The sequence below is a fragment of the Ptychodera flava genome, chromosome 12, assembly GCF_041260155.1.
Source record: "Ptychodera flava strain L36383 chromosome 12, AS_Pfla_20210202, whole genome shotgun sequence".
NCBI classification, from domain to species: domain Eukaryota; kingdom Metazoa; phylum Hemichordata; class Enteropneusta; family Ptychoderidae; genus Ptychodera; species Ptychodera flava.
The window spans coordinates 38,890,043-38,913,304 of record NC_091939.1 but is presented as its reverse complement, the minus strand read 5'-3'; the positions used below and the strand labels follow the sequence as shown (position 1 = coordinate 38,913,304).

General features: G+C 35.7%; 1 protein-coding gene across 3 annotated transcripts in view; it reads left to right on the top strand.

Annotated features, from left to right (window-relative positions):
- LOC139145836 (cytospin-A-like) overlaps nucleotides 1-23,050 on the top strand; it is a 32,158-nt gene extending 9,108 nt beyond the window's left edge. For 2 of the 3 annotated variants that reach the window (XM_070717249.1, XM_070717250.1), the window contains exons 2-6: nucleotides 7,585-10,442; nucleotides 11,840-11,948; nucleotides 13,979-14,095; nucleotides 15,348-15,407; nucleotides 15,677-23,050. In XM_070717249.1, the coding sequence (XP_070573350.1) occupies nucleotides 7,606-10,442; nucleotides 11,840-11,948; nucleotides 13,979-14,095; nucleotides 15,348-15,407; nucleotides 15,677-15,766 (3,213 nt within the window). In that variant the 5' untranslated portion in view covers nucleotides 7,585-7,605 and the 3' untranslated portion in view covers nucleotides 15,767-23,050. Of the gene's footprint in view, nucleotides 1-4,167; nucleotides 4,216-7,584; nucleotides 10,443-11,839; nucleotides 11,949-13,978; nucleotides 14,096-15,347; nucleotides 15,408-15,676 lie in introns of those variants that run through there. The other variant, XM_070717251.1, reaches the window with a different exon arrangement.
- The last annotated feature ends 212 nt before the right edge of the window (nucleotides 23,051-23,262 follow it).

The following is a 23,262-nucleotide window of genomic DNA, read 5'->3' as shown; positions in this document are numbered from 1 at the left end:
TTGTTGAGACTTAACTGGTACAAAGATAAAGTACTATGGCATACATATGCATGTCTACTAATTTTGTGCTATGATCCATATGGTCAATAAACAGTCATTTGATTTAAATTTTGGTGTGATTTTTTTATGTCTTTGAAACATAAACATAGGTCACTGTCCCTCGGTGGACTGATTTTGTTCAAACGTGATACGAAGATAAAATACTATGGCTGCATTCTTGTGCACATGATTTGTTTCATATATGATCCGAAATGGCTGATTACAACAACATACCCGATCCCATACCATTTCGAAAATTCCACCAAACCATGTGTATAGTATGTGCCAATCATGACACTGGAGGCAGTAAGGGCATCGTTATGTGTGATGTAATCAAAAGTTCCTTGAGTGGTCATTACCGGCAGAGATGAGTCATTTATTGAACGTTCCTCAGATTACTTTATTATACAAGTCACAGGCCTGATGCACCCGTTGCATCAATGTCATTCCACAGCTACCTAGACCACGGCTACCTAGACACCAAAGATTATAACAAAATGGACAAGCGGGGACTGTGTCATCAACGATGACTTGTTACATGTATGTTACAAGTATATTATTTGTGAATTAACAATTTTTAGTCAATTAATAATCAAACTTCCAGTTTCAGAGTTATATTATGGGTTGCATTAGGATAATGGGGATGTAATTACAATTTTTCACACATACATCAAATGTACCATTGAAGTTAGTGAATAGTGAAAATTTGATGTAGCATTGTAGTACTTGTCAAATAGATACATGGTAGATGTGCATAAGAGTTAATAAGACACAACAAATTTGGCCAAAAAAAAGCTAGTTTCATAATTGATATGCCTCATACAATATTACATAAGCAAATGCAATAGAGTCAACTGAATCATCTCTGTCACAAGGCAAATTTAATACTTCTCTCAATTTATAATCATAAACTATGGCAGAGCACACAAAATATGTAAAATCAAAAGATAAAATTGATACCCTACAGTTTAGCAATTATATGTAAATATAAAAGTGACCTTGTCAATATACTCTTCAAAGTCTGTGCCATGTGTCTTTCCAGTTTCATGTTGCGTTAGTGAGGTCTTGCCAGTGTGTTTGAGAGAGTCACAATGCAGAGCTATTGCTACGTAAACCATTGTCATAATGATTATGCTTTCATTATTATTAAAGTCTGATTTGTATCCAACCATAAGGGTCATTGACCTGTGTATGAGCTTCAGGTGGTAACTTGCAAGAAAAGAAACATGTGTTTTCAACTTTGGTACAACTATTTGGAAGTGTAATACAAACCTGATCTTCTTGCAGTGTATATTCTCAAAATGAAATGTTAAAATACATATGGACGGTTGGACCCATTGTTAGCCATTTTCTGACCATGAAGAGATATACTGTGTACTGTTAATGCAATATCATACAATAGTAGAACCCAGTACAATGGACTGCCTCTTGCTAGGTGTAGAAACCATGGACAACAACCAGACACCATATATATTAAAGTTTTATCTTCCATATGCAATTCGAGAACCTGAATATTTATTACATTTTAGGGCAGTGTCTGACTGAGATACCTGTTCACTTCAAGGAAACTCTTTGTTAGGTCCATGCTAAATTCCTTTGAACTCAATGTGGAATGAAAAGGTGAAGTAATATCTATGCAGGGGTCAGCTCAACATTACTCCTATAATTACACTGTCCTTCAGTCTGATAGGGATTATGTCAATCCATATGTACATGTGTGCATCATTGATTAGAAGGTGACTAAACAAAGTCAGTAGAATGATTTCATTTGAAAGCAAAAATATTCATGAGAAATCATATGATATTGACATCGCTTCAGAATAATATTCATGTATGAAGTTTCACTCGAAAAAATGTAAAATGAAAAGGGAAATTGTATAAACATCAGAAAACTGACTGTTTTTCCAAAGGAAAGAATAAAATGAATCAACACTTCAATGTGAATTGCAGTCTTTCACACAGTGTACTGAAAGAGTCAACCCAAGAGTATGTAAGAGTGTCAAAAACATACAAGTGAGAGACCAAAGTGTTTAACACCTCTTAGTCTTACATACCTCAACTAAAGGGAGAGTTTGATGGAGTATGAGATGAGAGACTGTAAACAATGTGCTTAGTTATTTGGTAGTGAGGACGTCATTGGGGAAAATTAGCATATTTGGTGAGAAATAATCAACTTGCTACACTGGGCTTATTATTTATGCTAAATATGCCAAGTTTTCCCTAGAGGTCATACCAGTATATCTGCTACCAAATACCTGAATGCACTGTTTATAACCTCATTATAATATGACAAATAGTGAAAGTTCCAGTTGCTGTTCCCTCGTGGGGATTTGAGACACTAGTACATCATACAATTCCAGGGTACTATATTTAGAGGTTATAAACGGCAAGGGAGCGCATCGTTTATAACCTCATTATAATATGTTGAAGTTAAAAACAAGTGGACAATTTCGTTATTTAGGGCCGAAGTTGGAACGAGAGTTCAGGAGCGCCCAGCCTCATACAAACTCTAAAATAGAATGTTTCAGAACGCGCGCGCGCACAGTTGAATTCATAAAATACAGTTACGCAACGCATCGATATCGCGATTAGACATCGAACTTGAAGAATTTTACTTAAAAAAACGCTCAGAAAATTTTAAAAAATCATGTTGTTGTTACATGGCTTCCGCTCCTTACAGAAACTCTTCATTTTCTGGTTCGTCAAGCATGCACTAGACTAAAATTTAACAATCAAAATCAATCTGAAGCCATAGACTTGTTCGATATCATTATGGCGTGTTGAGCTCTCAAGTTGACGTTCAAAATTTGCGCGAGCTCAAAAATGTTACGCGGCGCGCAGGTCTTCTTGTTGAGAATATAAACCCCGGCTCCAGCCAATCAGATTGCTGGATTCCAGCTAAGCATATTATAATGTAGGACACATCAGTAAGAATCCTGTGAGCTTGTGCCATGCAGTGTGTGCAGAACAGTGACTGCTTTCTAGCAGTGGTTTTGTATATTTGCTCTTTGTTGGAAAGTTCATCAAGCTATTTCAGAGTAGATACTAGGAGATCAAAATTGACCAGAGATTGTAGTATAGAACTATTTGGAATGACCAAATCAGTGAGAGTTTACAGATGTTAGGCAGACGATGTGTTTTCTCATGGTACAGCCAATCAAATACTTTGGATGTCAGTTTTGCTTTGTTCACCGTCGGGGAATGCTAGTTGAGAATATCAGTCCTTTATTTGATGGCTTGATTCAGACAAGGCAGTAGTTTGCAGAACAAATTTTGGCTGCAGGTTATCTTTACTTTGGTGAAAGTCTCACTTGCAATGTAAACTTTTATCACAAAGATACCTATTGATTCTATAAAATAGGTGACTTTAATGTTGTTTCTTATTGACCTTATCAACCAATATTGCCTATGTTCAAACAAACTGGATACTGTATCCACGTTTTCAAAGGTTATCCCCTCACATACCAGCCTTGTGAGTATGGGGCCTAGCACCAACAGTATCCCTATGTAATTAATTAATTATATATACAATATGCTCATTGTTCTCCCGTGACCACAATGCTCGTACCAAAGTTGTATTCTGTCATCTCTCAAATTTATTTGTAGATTTTTTCAAACCAGTGTGTGTAGTCAATGACTAATTTGTAAGATTCTTAAACTACCGGTAGTTTGTATATTAATTCGGTCAGATTAGCAACATAAATATGTAGGAAACCTCAGTATGATGGTGAAATCCTTCATAGTTTGACAAAATAAAACCTGAAAACCTATAACGGGCATGGAAAACAGTTGAAAACAGAAAATGCATAATCCAGGATGAGAGGTATCGCATGAGATGTAGTTATCACAATCAACAACAAATATTAAATTGTTAATAGTGTGATATCTCAATTATATTTTAATGGGTCCTGTCATTTGACAAGTTTATTAGGAGCTATAAATTTTACATGTATTATGGCAGATGGCTTTTGCATGCTAGCTTGGTCAAGTGCCCCAGCCATATCATCAAGGTTTGTGTTTACCCAAGAATTATTCATCAGGTTTTGCAATGCATAACAATTGAATAAATGCTGGCAGGGTTTGTACTTTGACCAGTCTGTGTGAAGTAGTCAACAAGTTGAACAACAGGGTAACTGTCATATGCACCTAGATAGTATGGCCTTGGTACAGAGTATGGTATGTATAAGAATTTCTGTGAGTTGGAAAGCATTGTAAATTTCCATTGTTACAGTAGGGATCCTTTCTTCTCTACCTATCATGTCATCACCATTAATGTCTTAACCCGTCAGCTTTTAGAATCCATTTAGGTGGAAGAATTAATTCTAGTCAAATCTTTAGATTTTCAATAGTACAAACTTTCTTTCAATCTGACAGGTCCTTGTTGTAGGCAAAAATCTTGCCATGGCATTACTATCATTTCATAGCATTTTAGCTTCTTAGCTATTTCCTAGTGGTATCTCCACATTTTTACCTGTAAGTGTTCACTCGTCTTTCAAATAAATATATGCATGCATGCTCCTAGGTAATCTCTTTGTGTGACTCACATACTATAGCTTTGTGAACCAGACCACCTTTAACCTTTCAACTACCGTACCAGTATTTGTTACAGCCCATTTGTCTTCCATGGTTTTTGTAAGATGTCTTGTATGCAGAGAAATGAATATTAAAGGAAACATGAAGTTTATTATCAAACTTCTTCAGAGTCTATCAAGCTGCTAGGACTTCCCGCACATTGTATAAAATCTTTATGCCTGTAGAAGCTAGACATCGCCAAAGCATTGCAGCCACACCCATTGTAAATTTGTATATTAGTAAGTGCTGTCATACATTTGGTAATGACAGTGTGTATCTCATAATTGACAAAGGTAATTTGTCATCTTAGAGTAGGAAAAACTACCAGTGATTGAAAAGAGAGCTTTGATAAATTTAATTTGTTGTTAGGTATTTGAGACATGTACTGCTGTGTTTTTCATGGGTGCAGTCAAATTTGTAGCTGTACTTACTCAAAGATAAAGACTGCCCAGATCACAGTTATTATTGATTGCAAGTCAATTCAATTAAATTGCCCATTCATTGCGACTGGCTATAAAAAATAGGTCTATTGATGCTGGAATTTGACTTGTAAATTGATTGATTAAAATGCTGAAAGTTTTCTCACTAATGTCTACTGCCTGCCCTACTTCAGACATGTTTGGTAAGTGTGTCTTCTTGATCACAGTACTGCATATAGCTTCAGTACTTGTCTGTTCTAAATTATCATGAGTCACAGTACTTTCCGTGTTATGTCATGAAAACGAGTATTCTATAGCTGTGCATTCGTGTACATATTTCATTGAATGGGTGTACTGACTGAGCCTGTGTGCTTTGCATTACTCTTTGCCAATTAGCAATGCCACACTCTGGATTTAGAGACCATTTTGTAAAGCATGTTGTCATATGTTAATGAAGTACTCCCCTCTGGTTATTCAGTCTTAGTTCACTACATCATTATAGTACCCTAAGATTGCTCTAAGATTGCTTGTGCCTGTATACTGTAATTGAACATAAGAAAAATAACTGTATGCCTGGTGCGTCTGTCATTTGTGTGAATTTCTTTGAATGTTTGCAGTAGGATAACCTAGATTTCTCTCCATGTGATGGCTTAAACTAATTTTATGAAGGAAAGAAGAATGACTTTCTTTCACAGTGTGTATAAAGCCAGTTGTGGTTTTGACGACATGGTGCCTTGCTATTTGTCTTAGTTACCCCAGGGGGAATACAGCATTCAACTCTCCACAGCTTTTTCTTGCACTATTGTGATAGTTTTTCTTTGTCAAGCTTACAGCTTAGGGGAGAACCATTTGATTGGGGCTGGGGGTTGGAGGAAGTACATATGGCAGCATTTTTTTCTTTCATTGTGACAATAATTATCTGGTAGCGGCCTGTATGTAAAGCAGCAATAAGTAGAAGTCTATGATCCATATTTCTATTATTTCAATTTTATGTTATAACTAGGGAGTGCTGTCAAAATAGAACAAAGGGCCATAGGAAAATATCTTGTGTTTGTAGTATGACCTATTTCACTGTGTTATGGCATTTACATAATAATTTGCTGGCCATTAACAAGGTCCCTCCAAGAACCATGGTTTTAAGTATAGTTTTAAAAATCCTGTCATGTTGTTTTAAATTTTCGCTGTTTATTTACAGAGTGAGTCATACAGTAAACCCCTTTATTAAAATGTTGATTGTGGTAATTATTATTAATGCAACATAAACCTTGAAATATGTTTACAGGGTCTGTCATTGCTACAAAAACAGTGGATGCAATGAGTTTTTATCAGACATTTGTAATGCAGTGATATCAATAATGATGGAAAGGGCCACTGTTGGCTGCATGCCTCCAGAAAGTATGAGTCTCCAAATTTTGCTGATTTCAGACAAACTATGGCAAATTTGTTTACTTCTGTCAGTTTGAAAAACTTTTCTTTGCAAGCTGTCATGGGATCAAATTTTTTTCTCCTCCTTCACTTGCTGTCAAATTTTACCTCCAAAAATGCTCTAAATGTTTCTCCCTTTTACCATGTTCCACTATGTATTTCCAGTATGTTTGATTGGTTTGGTCATGTTGTATCTATACATTATAAGATACAGTGTTTGTATCATAGATTTTTCCTAGCCACTGACATTCCCGCAGTGTAACTTCTGGAAATTTCTGGTAATTATTGAAAAATTTAAGAAACTTACACATTATCAGGCCAAACAAGTCTTCATGTTTGTGTTGTGATGAGGGCATGCATGAAGAATTGTATGACTTCAAGCAGTGTACACAGTGCAAGATATGAAAATTTGAAATTACCTCTTGAGATCTGTAAAGTTGAACTTATCCTGGCACTCTTGTCATGTATTGAAATGAGTCTTCATGAATTTGACGTGTGAATGTCAAAATTATTTGCAATCTTGCATGGTACAGTTTATGTTGTTTGTGTCCACAGGTTGAAATTCACATGTATAGTTTATAAAATACAGCATATGTCCAGTTATGTGCCCATCCAGGGTGGAGGCTCAGTTATATACAGTTCACAGTGTTCTAACTTTGTGATTTTTCAATCTTAGAATGCTTACAATTCAACCAAAGCCCCGGTAACTCGTACCAAGACAAACAATTAAACCCTTATACTAGTACACTCCTGTAAAAATATTTCTTGAAATTTCAAGTATTTTGTCTATTTGCATGCTGAAAGTAAGCATACACATCACATTCCGCGACTATTGTGCAGACAAGTTTGCAAGACGTGTGGCTGGTGTAGTCATTTCATCTGACACTATTTAACAGACAAGTCTAGCTGTATATGTGCTTGTTTCTCAGATGCCTAAAATATTTTCCCATTGTTACACTCTGACTAAATGAAATGGCTTTCTTTCATACTGTGACAGTTACGTCTCTACGCACTGATTCTGTCTGTTGAATCCGTCTTTTGTGTAAGTTAAGTGCTTTACAGCAAGCATGTAAAGATATTTATATTACAATTAGCATTCAGTAATCTTCCTTTTGTTTCCTACTGGCAGGGTTCATTTGGATAAAGCAGAATGAAGAAATCATTCTCCAATTATGACACAGCTGAGCAGGAATCATCAGAATTAACATCAGACGACAGATTGATTCTAAGTGGATATTCTAATCAGAACCAGGTACCTCTGTCCAGAAGTTTTCTCAGCAAAAGTCAGGAAGACCTGATCGGCAGTGTGAGACGAAGATCTTCATCCACCAGCAGTAAGCAAAGGCCCCGCTCTACCCTGGGAATCCCCAAAGGATCTGACTACTACGAGGATTTCCCAGAGTTGACAGTGACAAAAGAAAACCGGTCAGGCTCCCAGACCAATATTGCCAGGAGTAGAGTAGGGTTCCACAATTCCTTGCGAGGTTGTTGTTCATATGAAAATATAATCGACAGCTCTCCAGAAAGGCTGATTTCTCCCAGTCCCAGTGAGTCACAGATACATCGCAGAGGATATTCCAGCCAGGAAAGGTTTCTTCGTCTTAGTCGGGAAGATCTGAATGGTGTCAGATTTGATGGTGGTGCATCAGGCAGTGATAGTGCCATTACCAAGAGAGAGAAAATAGGGAACTCCAACAACCAAGCCAATAAGCAGTCAAGCAGCATGGCCCAGAACCAGTCTGGTGCCGATGGCTGGTCAGAAATACAAAACTTGCTGCAAAAGACCCAGCTAGAAAATAATTCCATGAAACAACAGATAGAACAACTTATGCAAGAGAATCAACTGCTGAAAGAAAAAATTCAAGATGGTGGTGGTGGTGCCAATCATGAAAGAAGAACAGATTCAGAAAAAGCCTTTTTGTTGAATATTGATAGCGGCAGTAAGGGTAAGGGGAGTACTGTCAGTTCTACTGAGCTGTCACCAAAAGAAAAGGGATCTATAGAAGCGTTAACACCTGAACCAGTGTCAGAAAATGGACATCAAAGTGCCTATGCGTCAGTGTCAGATGATGTGTTTGTTGCAGATGATCGTGCAGGAATGGCAGAGTCTACCAACTGGGAAGTTCAAAGCATACGCAGTGAAGGATCTGTAGCATGTCTGCAAGACAGGATTCATCAAATGGAAGAAACTCATCACAGTGTCAATGAAGAACTGCAAGCTACACTCCAAGAGCTTGAAGATATGCAAGAATCCGTCGGTGACCTGACCTTTGAAAATGACAGGTTGATGGAAGAAAAGGGTATACTGCTAGAAGCACTTTGCAGCCAGACAGAGAAACTACACAGAAGCAGAGCCGAGGTGGAATTTTTGAAAAGTGCCCTTGAAGCAAACAATGTGGTGTATGACTCGGACGCATTTGATGAAACCTATATCAGTGATAAATCACAGATTGAACAGCAGATCCTAGATTTAATGACAAACCAGGCAGAAGAATGTGAAGTTAAAGGTCTGTTTAGAGATCTTAGAAATCAAAAAGAATATGAACACATGATTGCCAGTCTGAGAGAAAAAAATGGAGAATTAGAAGCCACACTTGAGAGTGTTATAACTGAAAAAATGGAAATTGAAAAGAACTTGAATGAACACAAAAGTAGTAGTGCTAGTGATCAGTTGGAAATGGAAAGACTGAAAACCCGGATACAACATGAAAGAGCACAGACTAGTGAGATTTTACAAAGCAGTGATAAACCTGATTTTGCAGGCATGCTTGAAAATATTGAGAGAGAGAAAGATATGTTGGAAACGGAAAAGGCTGATCTTGAAGAGGCACTGGCTAAAAGCAAGAATGAAAATTCAAAATTATGTAATACAATAGCTAAACTGGAAGAGGAATCGGAAAAGGACAAAACGCTATACAACCATGAGATCATGGACTTAAAAGAAGAAATAAAGAGAGTGACATCTGAAAAGGCAGAACTTGAGACAGAAATTGTCAATCTTAAAGATTCTCTTGAAGAAATGGATATTGAATGTGAGCGACATCTTGCAGAGAAACAGCAAGATGCAGCCACCATCAATGAACTACAGCTTACTATTAAGTCAATGAAGCAATACAAACAGGATCTTGAAAGAACCATGAATGATGTGAGAAGAAAGAGTGCCAGAGATGAAGATGAATGGAGACAGTTCCAAGCTGACTTGCAGACAGCTGTTGTTATTGCTAATGACATCAGAAATGAGGCACAAGAAGAATTGGAAAATATCAAACGAGACAAAGTTGCTCTGCAGGAGAAACTTGAAAAACAAAACTTTGAAGTTACCCAACTGCGCCGTCAGATGGGGTTGATAGGTCCGACTTCTCCTACAACTACCAAGACAAGATCACAGAGTATGATGAGTTCCTTTGAGCGTAGAAATACTGAGACTGGTGGATTAAAACGTTCATCAAGTGGATCAAATAATGTCAAACTTTCAGTGAAAAATTTAGTACAGTCAATTGAGAGTGCTGCACAACAGGGTAAGGCCTCACCTCCCTTGCCATCAGCTCAACCACCCGCCTTTCCAACAGAGCGTAGAAGATCCATTGGTAGTAGTAATAAGAAGTCTGAACCAAAGCAGCCATCACGTCGATACAGTAATCCCGTGTTACCATCCAGTGAAGCAAGTAAACTAAGCCATAGCAGTACCTGGCGCAAGATGGATGAATCTCTGAATAGGGATAATAAACCATTCAGTAGCAGATATCCTGAACCAACCAGTCTGCGGGATAGGCTTGGATCATCATCTGGACTGCGGACTACACAGACTGATTCTGTTCCAAAGGAGGCCAGGTTGTATGATCCTCGCAAGACACTGAGTAACATCATCAGCCAGAAGATGACAAGTCCTCAGAAAGATAACAAAGAGGATGGTGGGGCTATTGGTTTGGGTGCAATTGGAAAGACTTCATCTTTACATCAACCACTTACACCTACTAGAAGAGCAAGGTAAGATTATAAATTGACAGATACACATACTATAAATCTAGTTTTGTGGCTGATAAACAATGATGTGGTTTGTGATATATGGGATTTTTTCAAAGGTTTAGGGCATATTTTGATGTCTATATTTTCAATACCCTGAGTCTTCAGTTTTCCATAATTTGTGCATTGTGTTTATTTCCATGACACCATTTTCCAGTGACTTTCATTGAAATTTACCATAGTAGTGAAAAAATAAACTTTTCATAATCTCCTTGAGATATTCACTATATCTCATTAACAGATATGTTGATATGGGAAATAAAGATCATGCCACATTTCACCATTAGATTGTATGTTAGTGATGTAATACATTCTACAGTGCCTCTTTTGTGATATGCCAATGATTTCATACGCAACACAAGATGTACAGTATGTCAATTTTTTTTATTTCATACAAAGTTGGGTAGAAACTGAATAATATCATATGTATGTTCACTTAACTGCACTTTTTCATGTAACTTTTTAATGTGCTTGACTGAAATACAATTACACAACTAGAGGATTAGAATTTACCTGTGTCAGGTGATGGAATCAATAAAAAAATTATCAAAAGTAATACGGAGACAGTACAAAATAGGAACACACAATACTTTGGTCTGTTTGAGATGCAATTTACATTTTGTCATAATCTCTTGAAGTTTTTCCTCACCAATCAATTCCAATAACTTTAGACAAAGTTGTGCAGACAATCAAAATTCTGGGCGAAATATCATCATTATACATCTATCATAGAAATCAGAAACTCATGCTAGTATAATATGACGAAAATACCGCAAAGGATGCACGAGGACATCGGCGCAGCGTATCGCCCGACGCGAAGCGGAGGGCGATGCGCGGCGCCAATGTCCTAGTGCATCCTTTGCAGTATTTTCGTAATAACCTTATTATTATACATCTTACATTCGTGACTGGGGCATCAAATTGTCAGAGAAATGACCGTTTTTGTGCAATGTCAACAATTTTTCTTCCGCTTTATAGCGCAAGTGTGGAGCGCTATCTCTGACGCGCTTCTGCAAGTTCTGGATAGTTTGTGTGCACTACACTACTACGTACAGAGCGCGCGCGAGACATGTTCTGGCACTAGTGCAATGGGTCCCTTGAAACCGTTCAACAGTGAACGCGCAGATACAGCCGCAGGGGATTGGGCACCTTGAAACCGTACGTGTTACGGAACGGGCGTTCCGTACGGCTTTTTTAGGGCACGCAAAATTCTATTGTTCTCGATGGTAGATGTATAATAATGGTAAATAGCTGAACATGTGTACCAAAGGAAATTTGAGAAGTATGTACTGTAACAAGCCCATCTTGGAAGGTTATGTGAAAATTTAAGTTGACTTGTGATATTCTGTTCATGGTTGCAGTGAAACAGCAGAAAAGAAAGACCCCCTAGCAGTACTTGTCAAAGATAGAGGAGGCTCCAAGAGAAATGCATTGTTAAAATGGTGTCAGCTACAGACCTATGGATATAAGGTATTATAATCTTACATCATAACTAGAAAACATCTTCATGTTTGCATGCCAACAACGCAAAATTTTTGATATGGTTTCGGCAGTTCCTGCAAAAGTCTGTGTCACCTGACATATTTCTCATCCCGTCAATGTCTCGTTTGTAGGTGGTGTGGTTGACCTTACATGTATATGTGTAGCTTGGTAACTCTTGATCTCTCTGTTTTGTCCCATTAACATTTCTTTATTGTGAAAAAAATTGCTGACTAAAATGAATGATACCAAATGTACATCATGTAACATATTCAAATGGCCAATACTTGTTTATATCTCACTATTGATATTCAAACTGAAGTTTCACAACTTTTTTCAAAAATCTGTTTTCTGTCCTATTCCTAAATGATAATTGTATTCCCCGCATGTGTAATCATTTAATCCAAATCCTTCTGTAATTTTTCCCAAACTTTGTGTACCTTTTACCCATAATCATTACCAACAACAACTTAAATTAACTGATGACTTGACCTTACCATATTACCTGTAGTGCAATTATTACAATAGGGTTACCGTTATTTTTATCATCTAATAGATAGAGATTGTAAGGTTCAAAGCAGTGATGAAAAGATTTCAAAACTTATTATTCCATCGTTTGAAAGGATAAGAAAGAAGTAATCTTTGTACTTGATGCAAAATCTTGCTTTGCTTTAGAGCTCATAAATCTGGAGTAATTGTTTGGGTGCAATGGTGTACGGTACAATGACAGAAATATGTACCAGAAAGTGATTGAATAGATGAAACCTAATTCATGGTATGATATGTGCAAATGTAAATCGACACACACAATTCACAAAAGAGGTCACTCTTAAGGAAAAAATGTTGTAGGTTTCAGTGTCCTTGTCAGCAGTTTATCAGTGTGTGTCTGTAAGTGTATGAGAGAGAGAAAGAAGGGAGAGGGAATGTGTGTAACCTGTAACAAAGATATAAATGAATGGTTAACTTTTTTAACACAACAAACATACAAAATGTAGGTATAGATGCTGCAGTAGGGCATAGAGACCTTTTCACACTATTCCCTATGTAGCTGACAACAACAAGATTTCGGCTGACTCGCAGCGTGTTTGCAAGGTTATATCTGATTGGTCGATTGTCACTATTCACAGCAACTTAGGGAGTTTATTTGTATTATTTCATTATAACGGTAAGATTCTGCCAACCAATTGGATAACAGCTTCGAAATCGCTGCGAGTCGGCCCCAAGATTTGGCCAAACCCATGTTGGTGAAAGGGTTCAAATATCTATCTGGACTGTGTATGGATATGTTGCTTGATACACTCATTCTTTATCAGCCTCTCCTTTTCATTGTAGGTGTATTTGTTATCATAGTATGATCAACAGTTTCTGAAATCAAACTCTTCCTTCAAGCAAATTACACTCTCTTCATATGTAATTTACATAATTTAAGGAGTATTAGGCTGTCAGAATGATGTAGAGTATGAATGAATATTTACCATTGATGTTGAGTTATTATCATAGGGTTTTCATTCTGATACACCGCGCACTTTACATAAATCTATGCTACGATGTCTTGCTTCAACCTTTAGATGTACAAAATTGCATTTACTTCAACAAATATTTCAAGGGGAGAAGACTGACAGTCTATTTTAATCAGAGAAAGTCGATGACAGTTAAGATTTGAGTTTTTAGCAACTAGCTAATCAAATGCAACAAATTTGTCAGTCTTGCTTCACAAATCTAAACTGAGAGAGAAGTTGTATACAGGTTTACTGTGACCTTCAACCTGAACCATACAGCTGTGCTATGATTTTCCAAAGCATTAGCATTTAACTGAATCTTTGGGTTTTCCCAGCTTAATCTTTTGTCATATTTTGACATGATGGGTTTAAATGTGGCTGGTGGTTTGTTTGCTGTGGTGGAAAAATTCAATGGGTGATAGTTTGTGAAGGTCTGAGCACTCAAATGATATGCTAATAATATGTAAGTTGACCACTTTTATCAATGACAAGTTGATATGTCTGTGTTATATTTTAATACAGGGCATTGATGTAACAAACTTTAGCAGCAGTTGGAATGATGGTTTAGCATTCTGTGCATTGATACATAGCTACCTACCACAGAAAATTCCTTACAGTGAACTCAATTCACAGGACAAGGTAAGCCATTCAAAGCTCCACTACATAGTGTGTAAGGACACTGGCACACCTTAACCACTGCCCTGCAGTATTTATCATGCATGATTAATCTTCCAAATAAACTTCAACTAGGGCAGTGTTGTCCAACATTGTCTGTCATCAACTCAATGAAAATGGAACAGAAGTAAGCATTTAGAACATACATTGACAAAGTGAATCATCTTGGGAGACAACAGACAATAATTACAGTCAGTAATTTCAAATGAAATTTACATTGTGTAGTTTGTTTCTAGGCATATCTGTCTTAATGCTTGATTTCCCCAAGATTTACACTTCATTTATCAAAGGAAAGTATTGTGAACACTCAGGTTACATCACAGTGCAGGTGTTACTCTGTCTATGGATGGTGACTTGATGTGTTTTTGTAATGTGCTTTTTGTGTAAATGACAAGGATACCCTTGGATCAATTTGATATCACACATTTTACATTCAGTATTGTTTTCATTGCCTCTCTGTTTGTATAATGTAGACACCAAGGCTTTACTCTCATTGCAAGGTCTTTCCCTATCTCAAACATAAACATCTTGATTTTCAAAAATGTGCAGAGTCAACCATGTTGACATCCAACACCAGTTGACCAACCCTTTCATTTCAAGTTGGCAAGCTAGATACAAAAGGAAGCCCAACACATCAGCATTCATTCACAAATAAAAGCTGAAAGGGATCATTTCATGCATGAAGCTATGGAGAAACTTGAATTGTTAAGAGTGGCCACAGTGCAGAACAGTTTGGCCTATATTACTGTCAATATCTTTGAAATTATGTGCAGGGTTTGTTAACACAGTGATTCCATGTGGAGCTTGTAATGATTGCAGTAATACAAACATCTTTTCCTATGAGAACAAGTTTAATTGATCTTCCATGGTTTCTCATTAGACAATGAGAGGATTCTATCTGGATGGGTGCACTCTGTCCCCATATTTTGGAATGTCCACTTCTAAAAAACTTTGGCTGGACACTAGTAAATCAAGAGATATGTAACTGCAGGAATGCAAAATGAAAATGTATAAAAGCAAATAATATAAAAACACAATCAATCATGCCAGTAGTTTGTCATTTGGTTGTAGCTTTGTTAATATAGATATAGATTATGGCATACTAAAGGGTAAATTCAAATAGACAGGCCTAGTCAACAAGACTAATGTGCCTGTTTATACATACAATCATTAACATTCAAATTTGTCTCATATTGAACTTCTATTCGTCTTTCAGAGACGGAATTTCAAGTTAGCATTTGAAGCAGCTGAGAGTGTTGGTGTGCCATCAATATTGGTAGGTACTTTAATTCTAAAATTGAAATATTTGTGATAAAACCACATAGAAGTCCTGTGTTTATTTCAGATTAAAATGTTTACTTGTACAATTTATTTAGTCAATAGGTGACATGATCACAGAGGAATTTCAGACTTTTAACATAGATATGATGTTATTTTGTAATAAATTCATGTTACAATGAATAAATATTTGTCCTTAGCACAGTGCATCAATGTTGAGTCTTGAACAGAATTTGTTGATTCTTTTTGTTCTATTTCACATGGTAGGATGTTGATGACATGGTTGCCATGGAGAGACCAGACTGGCAGTCAGTGATGACCTATGTGACATGCCTCTACAAACACTTTGAAGGATAAAGCAAAGACATCAATAGAATGTATTCCAAGGAGCCCTATGAGCAAAGGTGTAGCTATTATTTGAATTGTAGAATTAGACTGTAGTGTATGGGTGAGTTTGTTCTGGACTTGTCATCCAAGGCTGAAATATGAATGCACTGATAGCTTAATAGAAGTTTTGATTTTCAAAGAGCAAGTCTACAAAGAAATTTGAAATCCATTTTCGAATTGAACAGAGTTCATACGCTACAGAAAAGGCTTAGTCATAAAAATATACATTATTGAAAGTCACTGAACGTCATCAGGATATAACGTTTTTCATGAATTATCATGTAATCAAATATTTTGTGCCAGCATACAAAAATTAACTTCACAAATGTTGTAATTGACCTGGAAAACAAGATCCCTTGAATGTCCAACAATTTGAAATGACATGTAGTGTTTGAACACTGTACACGTAACTTCACCACTGTCAAAGTACCTCTCTACTAAAACACCTAGTTAAAGATTGTACCATCAGTACTCAGTGTCATTTGGTAAATGCTTAGTGTAGTTCTATTTTGTCCACCGAAACATTGTAGTTTCATGCATCTTGTAAAACAAACCATCATTTTAACACAGATCAGCAGGAATAGTTAACTTGACGTTTTATTTTGAAGACAGCGAATGTGATTAAGTTTGGCTTTTGTTTGACCTTTGAACTCTTGTCGAAGATGAACAAATACTTACTTGAAACTATGTAATTTCAGTCTGCTTTCCGTCATAGAATGCCTTTACAGCAGGAATGAAAAGGCCATTGCCATTTTACCAAAACAAAGAATATTAAATGGTAGTAATATTTTGTTTTCTGTTTGTAACTGCAAGAAAGTCATGACATAATATTAAAAAGTCTTATTTATTCTTTTATGTAAAGATAATGCATCCTCCAGCTTCAGACTGTACAAATGTCTTATCACTTGTGTTAGTAGTATTGAATTGAGGAGAAGTATTTTGGTACTTCTGGTATGTTTCTGTTGAGAACATTGAAATTCAGAAACAGCCATTTCATCAGAAGAAATCCTCCCAGCAACTGTTAACTACTAGCTTTGTTATGGTTAAAACCAGAGTAGTGTGTAGTGTGGGAATAGTGAAATGATATTATGTTGTATTTATCTTGTTTTGACATATGGCATGATGAATTGAAATGTAGTTACATGTAGGTCCTATCAGGGACCAGGAGATCTAGCAGAATTCAGTATCAATATGATTAGATCTAGTGTTAAAGTACAATGTAATCTACGTATAACCCTAATTAGATAGTGTTTTCCTAATAATCAAAGAGTAATTTATAACTAATATTAACTTTTCTCTATTTTGAAGATTGCATAGAATTGTTACTGAATTGTTACTGGGCAAATTGAACAATAACTGTATGTATGGATGAAGATTTTCCAAATAGGCACTTACAAACACAATAAGCTGAATAAGATCAAATGTTTCACCATACTGTCTTAAAAGATGTGAAAGCATTTGCAATATATTTGAAGTAAATTCAAGATCAAAAAACACATCACAACATGCAACAAATAGGAAATGAACAAGAGTGTGTAAAAGTACACTTTAAATGATTCAATATAAAGTACAGTTGAAATTATGATAATCTATTTGCTTTCTATTCAGAATCTATACAAAGCACACTATGTCGGTCAGCTTGGTTCAGATGACAAATAGTAGCTTTATTTATGAAAAAAGAATCAAAACTCAAAATAATTTGCAACAAAAGAACATTTAGCTCATTGTCAACTATCCATGATCAAATTAGCCGAAACCACGCACAAAAAACATGCCCATAAAGTTGATGTGAATGCAAAGGATAACAAAATTATGTCCAGTGAGTTACAATACTTCTCATTTTAATAGAATGCTGTGTCTGATAAGTTGTGAAATTATTTGAATTTCTTTTGAAATCAAAACATTTGAGTTTATTTGTCGGTAACAAAAATGACATTCAGACTTTGAAAACTTAAAATGTATGAGATATTCAATGTATGAATGTGTCTGTGTTGTTAAAACTTAAGTGAGATTAGAATTTGCAACATGGCCTAACATCTAATACAATACAATACAATACCATACAATACAATACAATATAATACAATTCAAATGCTCCCATAATAGAGAGAAACTAGGCTAAACTGTTGAAAACTTGTTTCAATACCTGTCAATCACCAGATTTACTTGCTTGGTACTTGCTTCAAACAAGAATCAAACATGGCTCATGAAGAATAGAATTAAAGTTATAAGTAGGACTTTCACAATTTTTGATTCAGTAACATGCTTAATCCTCATCAAAACACGTACAGAAACATGTTTTAGGATTATCGGTACTCTGCCATTAATATTGCCAATAGCCAGATACAAAAAAACTATTACGGTATGCAAACAGTAAACGTTATGTTTAAATTATTGCTTTCCAATGAATTCTATATTCTGATTCTTCTCCAGACTACTACTGAACATATTTGCTATACATTTGCATAATATTGCCATGGAATTAAATAATGATGTTTTACTGAATTCATCTATGATGGAATGAAATAATAATGTCTCACTGAGTTCATCTATGAAATGCATTCTGCCAGCTTATTGTACACATTCTTTATGTTATATTTGACAAGATACAATATGTAGCCACTAACACAACGCACAACATTAAAACGTTTCAATTGATATCATAAAGTATAAGCTGTAGAACTTGAGCGTGGAAGTTAAGGATCTGAAAATGAACTGTTTACAGATACCTTTGTCCTTTACTATTAGACTTTCTTAAACGTCCTTCATACCTCACAAATAATCAAAACCATATAAATATTTGAAACGACAGTTAGCCAATCTTAGCATTGTTAATATGAAACTCCAAAAAATGACCAAGCATGCACTTATGACAGCCACTTTGTAAGCAATATGCCTTAATGTTATCTGATCGTTAGAGGATTTGGTTTTCACGCATCTTACATGAACACATTTCCTCCATTCTTCCAGAAGTGTTAAAATTTCTCGGTGCTTGCCTTTAGGCTTCTAAATCAAAACATGCAATTCTTCAGAAGCAAATTTCAGATTTTTGTCCTTATCTCTCCACAGTTAATTACTCAGTATTTTCAAATGAAAAAGAGAGTTTTGCATTAACTTATTTGCTGGGGCTTTTACAAATTGAAGTTGGTGCTGATAAAATCTAATTTAAAGCAAGTTAACGTGATTGTACTTGTAATTTGGTTAAGAGTGGTGATTTCTTTGATAAATTTTGTAATAGAGATATTGCAATCCTTTTCCTCTCAATGCAAGTGATGAATAGCAATGGTTACATGCAAATTTTGAATTTTAAACAATGGAACAAACAGCCCAAGTGTGACAGAATTGAATGTTATGATGTTAGAAAGTTTGACATACAACCAGTATTAAGTTAGGAATAATGAGCTGTTTTCATTCTATTCACTGTTATACTTCCCTTGTTCTGGAAAATAAGACATCATTGTCAGCATAGCCTTGCAACACAAAAGAGTCAATACTTATTAAATGATCAAAATTTAATCCTGTCTATACTGGTCTATGGTTATTAAAAATATCACAATGAAGCTTGTAACAAGTGTACATTGACTATATTTTGTAAAAGAGATAAAAAGTTGACTGTAGGAGGATAATGGAAGGATTCAAGTATTTACAAAGTAAGATTCGAAGTTCCTGCTTTTTGGATTATAATAAACATCAATTATTCTTATTTTATCATTCATATTTCATGTTGTGTTGTTGACGTTCTCACAAAAATTTTATTGACAATACTTATTAAGTCTTAAATTATGATACTGTAAAATGTCCTGAAGGTGTTTAAGTATGGATGCTACCCTCAGCAAAGATGTAGGAAGTCTACCAATCTAGTAAATTTTAGGTAAAATGTTAGTGTATGGTGTACAGGAACTGATAGAGTTCAAGTCTACCGTATCATGAAAATTGTTACAACTTCAATGTAAAAGACACCATTCAGATATCAAATTTGTGATTACAAAGCCACTTGGCATACAAATTTGGTTTTCTGTGCACTCTCTCATCTTTTCTTTACCCAGATGATTTGACCATATCAACCAATACCACTCCATTAGCTGTAACTTCTGATGTACTCTCATGTATTTTGTACTGTTGCTAACATGCACTTTTCCTTTACTACTCCTTAAACCTTGTTGAAATGTGCCTAGTAGTCATTTTGTTAATACATGTACATGTCCAATATTATTGATGGCAACTGAATTTCAGTCCAGTCATACTTTGCATATTGTACACAGTGCATTGTGTTGACAAACTTGATACTCTGTATTTCAATGTACTTTGCCAAAGACTTAGAAGAAAATTTATTTGCTTTACAGCAGATAATAATGAAAATATTGTCAAAAGTTACAGCTATGGCCCCCTTTAGGCTTTTAATGTGGCTGAGAATTGCTTCGCAATGCCTTTTAGTCTTGCTCTGAGGGACCATCAAGGGCAAATCAGCGCAAGGCAAACATTTAAAGCTTTTCAAAAAGCACAAAAGGAGATGTGAGAGAGTTTACCTCTTCTGCAAAAACAAAGAAATATAGCTGAGGAAGTTGACTTGAAGTGGTAGTTTATCAGTGAGTGCCACTGGACAAACAACCCAGCTGTCTTTTTGTTACCCTGTGCTGTATTTCCTATATTTCTTTGTTTTTATAAAGTGCCTGCCATCAGCACATAATTTTGACAAGCTTTCTGACTGTCTGTAAGAGGATATGTTCAAGTTTTCATCTGTGATGTACTGATGCTTGCCATTGAGGAACAAAAATATCAAAATGCATGTTGATTTGCTATAGGGAAGTGAGAGTAATGTGTTGTGATTGTTGATAATTATGCAATGATGTTGTAATTTTTTACCATTTGAATAATGTCTAGTTTGTATTCGTTTCATTGATATCATAGGCATAGATCTGTAGAATGTGTAATTTGTTACACTGGTTGTTCTTGTACTGTAACACAATGAAAAAAGAGATCCAGTTCAATATTGTTTAAATGTTTTGGACAAAATTTATGTCATTTGTGTTTCTGTGTTTGACTCCATAGCAAGGATCTACTTTATATAACACATATATCTGTACAAATCGTCATGTTATGGTGTTAGTTATTGTTGTGAAATTCACCTCTGTATATTGCAAAAATCTCCAGAAGTGTGTGATCATGAGTTTTCACTTTTCTTTTCAGATTAAAGGAAATATTATTTTCAAACAGTACCCAAATATACAAATTAATGAAGTATAGGTTAAAACATTACTGCAAAACTAGTTTTATTTATGACCACCATTGGTGTGGTATATTTAAGCAATAAAGCATCCCCAGCGATGGTATACCACAAGATTTTGACCAGTTCATGACATATGTACACGAGTGATAGCGAGTGTATATATGGAGTGAACTGGTCAAAATAGAGTGGTATGCCATCGCTGGGGGTGCTTTACTGCTATTATATTACAACAGTATATTGAAATTCTGGGCATGAAACGTCAAAATAGGAATTTAGCTCTTGCCGAGAGCTTGTGTGTTTGCGAATATACTACGGTTCTTTCCGGGTCTTGACCAATCTGATCACTGTATTTGCACAATCAATATACTGGTATGATATAATTGAAGATTAATACAAGATGCTTTGTCAGCCTAGACTTACTGTCAAAATTTTTAAACTAAATTAATGTACAAAAATCTCTAAATTTTCTCAAAGCATTGCACTCAACAAATTAAATGTTCCATTTCTTTAAATTATCCTACCTTGCATTCCTTGATGACGTCTATTTCCAAATCTCTTGTGCATTCCATGAATTTTTTAAAAGCCATTGTCTTCTCTTTTTGCATTCCATGAAATTCAGGTCTTCAAGACTTCCAAATATTGTTTACTTGATGTGTGTGTAAAGATTCTTGAAAGACACTGGTGTACAGTTTATTTCCTGTCATATAAATTTGATGGTAGCTTTCAGGTTAATGTTAACAGGCCATGCTAGAGGCACAGCTGTACGTGCTGTTATTGACATAGGATCAGTGGTAAACAATGTACACTACACTTCTATATTGTATTTTGATGGATATGCTTGTATGTTGATTGTTGCCATATCTTTGGGTTTGCTGCAATTGTATTGTGTTTTTCAGTGTTTCTTTCTTCCACCACTCTAATGTTATATGACTTTACGCAAACTGTATGTAAATATCTGCATATGAACTGTATTACTATGTATTTCTTTGAAATCTAGAAAAATGGAAAAGAGTTGCAAATGTTCAACTTGTACCTAGTAGGATAATTTTTGATTTTTGAATTCATTTGAGTTCTTAATTTTGCATAATTTCATTTTATATAGAGATGAGTACGACTGAAATAGGGCTGTGATTTAAGTTTTTGTACTCCCAAGTACCGATGTCTATGCTGTTTTATTATCATCATTCTTAGCACACTTGCCATTATTTGACACAGGCACACCATTGTTGGCATGGTCTATGCTGCAGGGGATGTCTGCATAGTAACAAATACCAGTGAGGGTTGTTATCAGAAGTGAGGATCCAACTTGTGAAATGTGTGCAAGGTTTTCAAATAAAGCATTGGAAGAGTGTAATTCAAATGTATTGAGTATTGACATGAAGTAATGAGAGGCTGTTGAAGTATTTAGATTGTATTTTGTTCACCAATAATGAGGACTGCTCAACATTGTGGAATTGTGATTATTGAAGTTGAAGAATTTGTATTTCATCAGTAAATTTGAACTCATTCAGGCCTGTCTGTCCATGTACAGGGTAAGTTTATTTTCCCAAGTCAGGCTTGAGTGAGCTATTCATTGTAACTGTATAGCCATATGCATAGCTGAAACCTTGCCAGCCATAGAGATTCACATTTATCAACACTGACAAAACAGTGGTGAATTCTCACTGGTGATCAAATCCGCAGATGCTGACTGTAGTCAAGTCCTCTGGAGACTTCTAGTGATCATTTCCAGTGCAACTGGACCAGTTTTCAGCAACTAGTACCATGAAATGTTCAGAAAGCCATTATGTTGGTATATACTGGAGGTTTATCACAACTTGCCACTGGATTCCAGGTGTGCCTTGATAAATCCAGTGTTGTGTCTTCCTGATTGTTCGGAATGCTCTGGACACAGTCTTACCTTCCCACCTCCCTGATTTATGCAATTAATGTTTACCCTGTAGAGATTAGGAATTGTAGCTGATTTATGTACAATTTAGGACAATGTTATGACATGTATCAATAAAGTTCATAAATTATGCACAAAATTGAGTTTTTGTCTAAGTTTCATCATCTACCCAATGCATGCACTGAAGTTGATTGGATAATGTAGACTCATGGTAAATTGATAACACTGTAGGTCTGATTTAATACTTGTACACATCAATTCATTATGAACTAAAGATCTCTTTATTAGAGTAACATGCATGCATGCATGACCTCACAACAGAAATTATTGCCGCTCCCTGTGTAGATGACT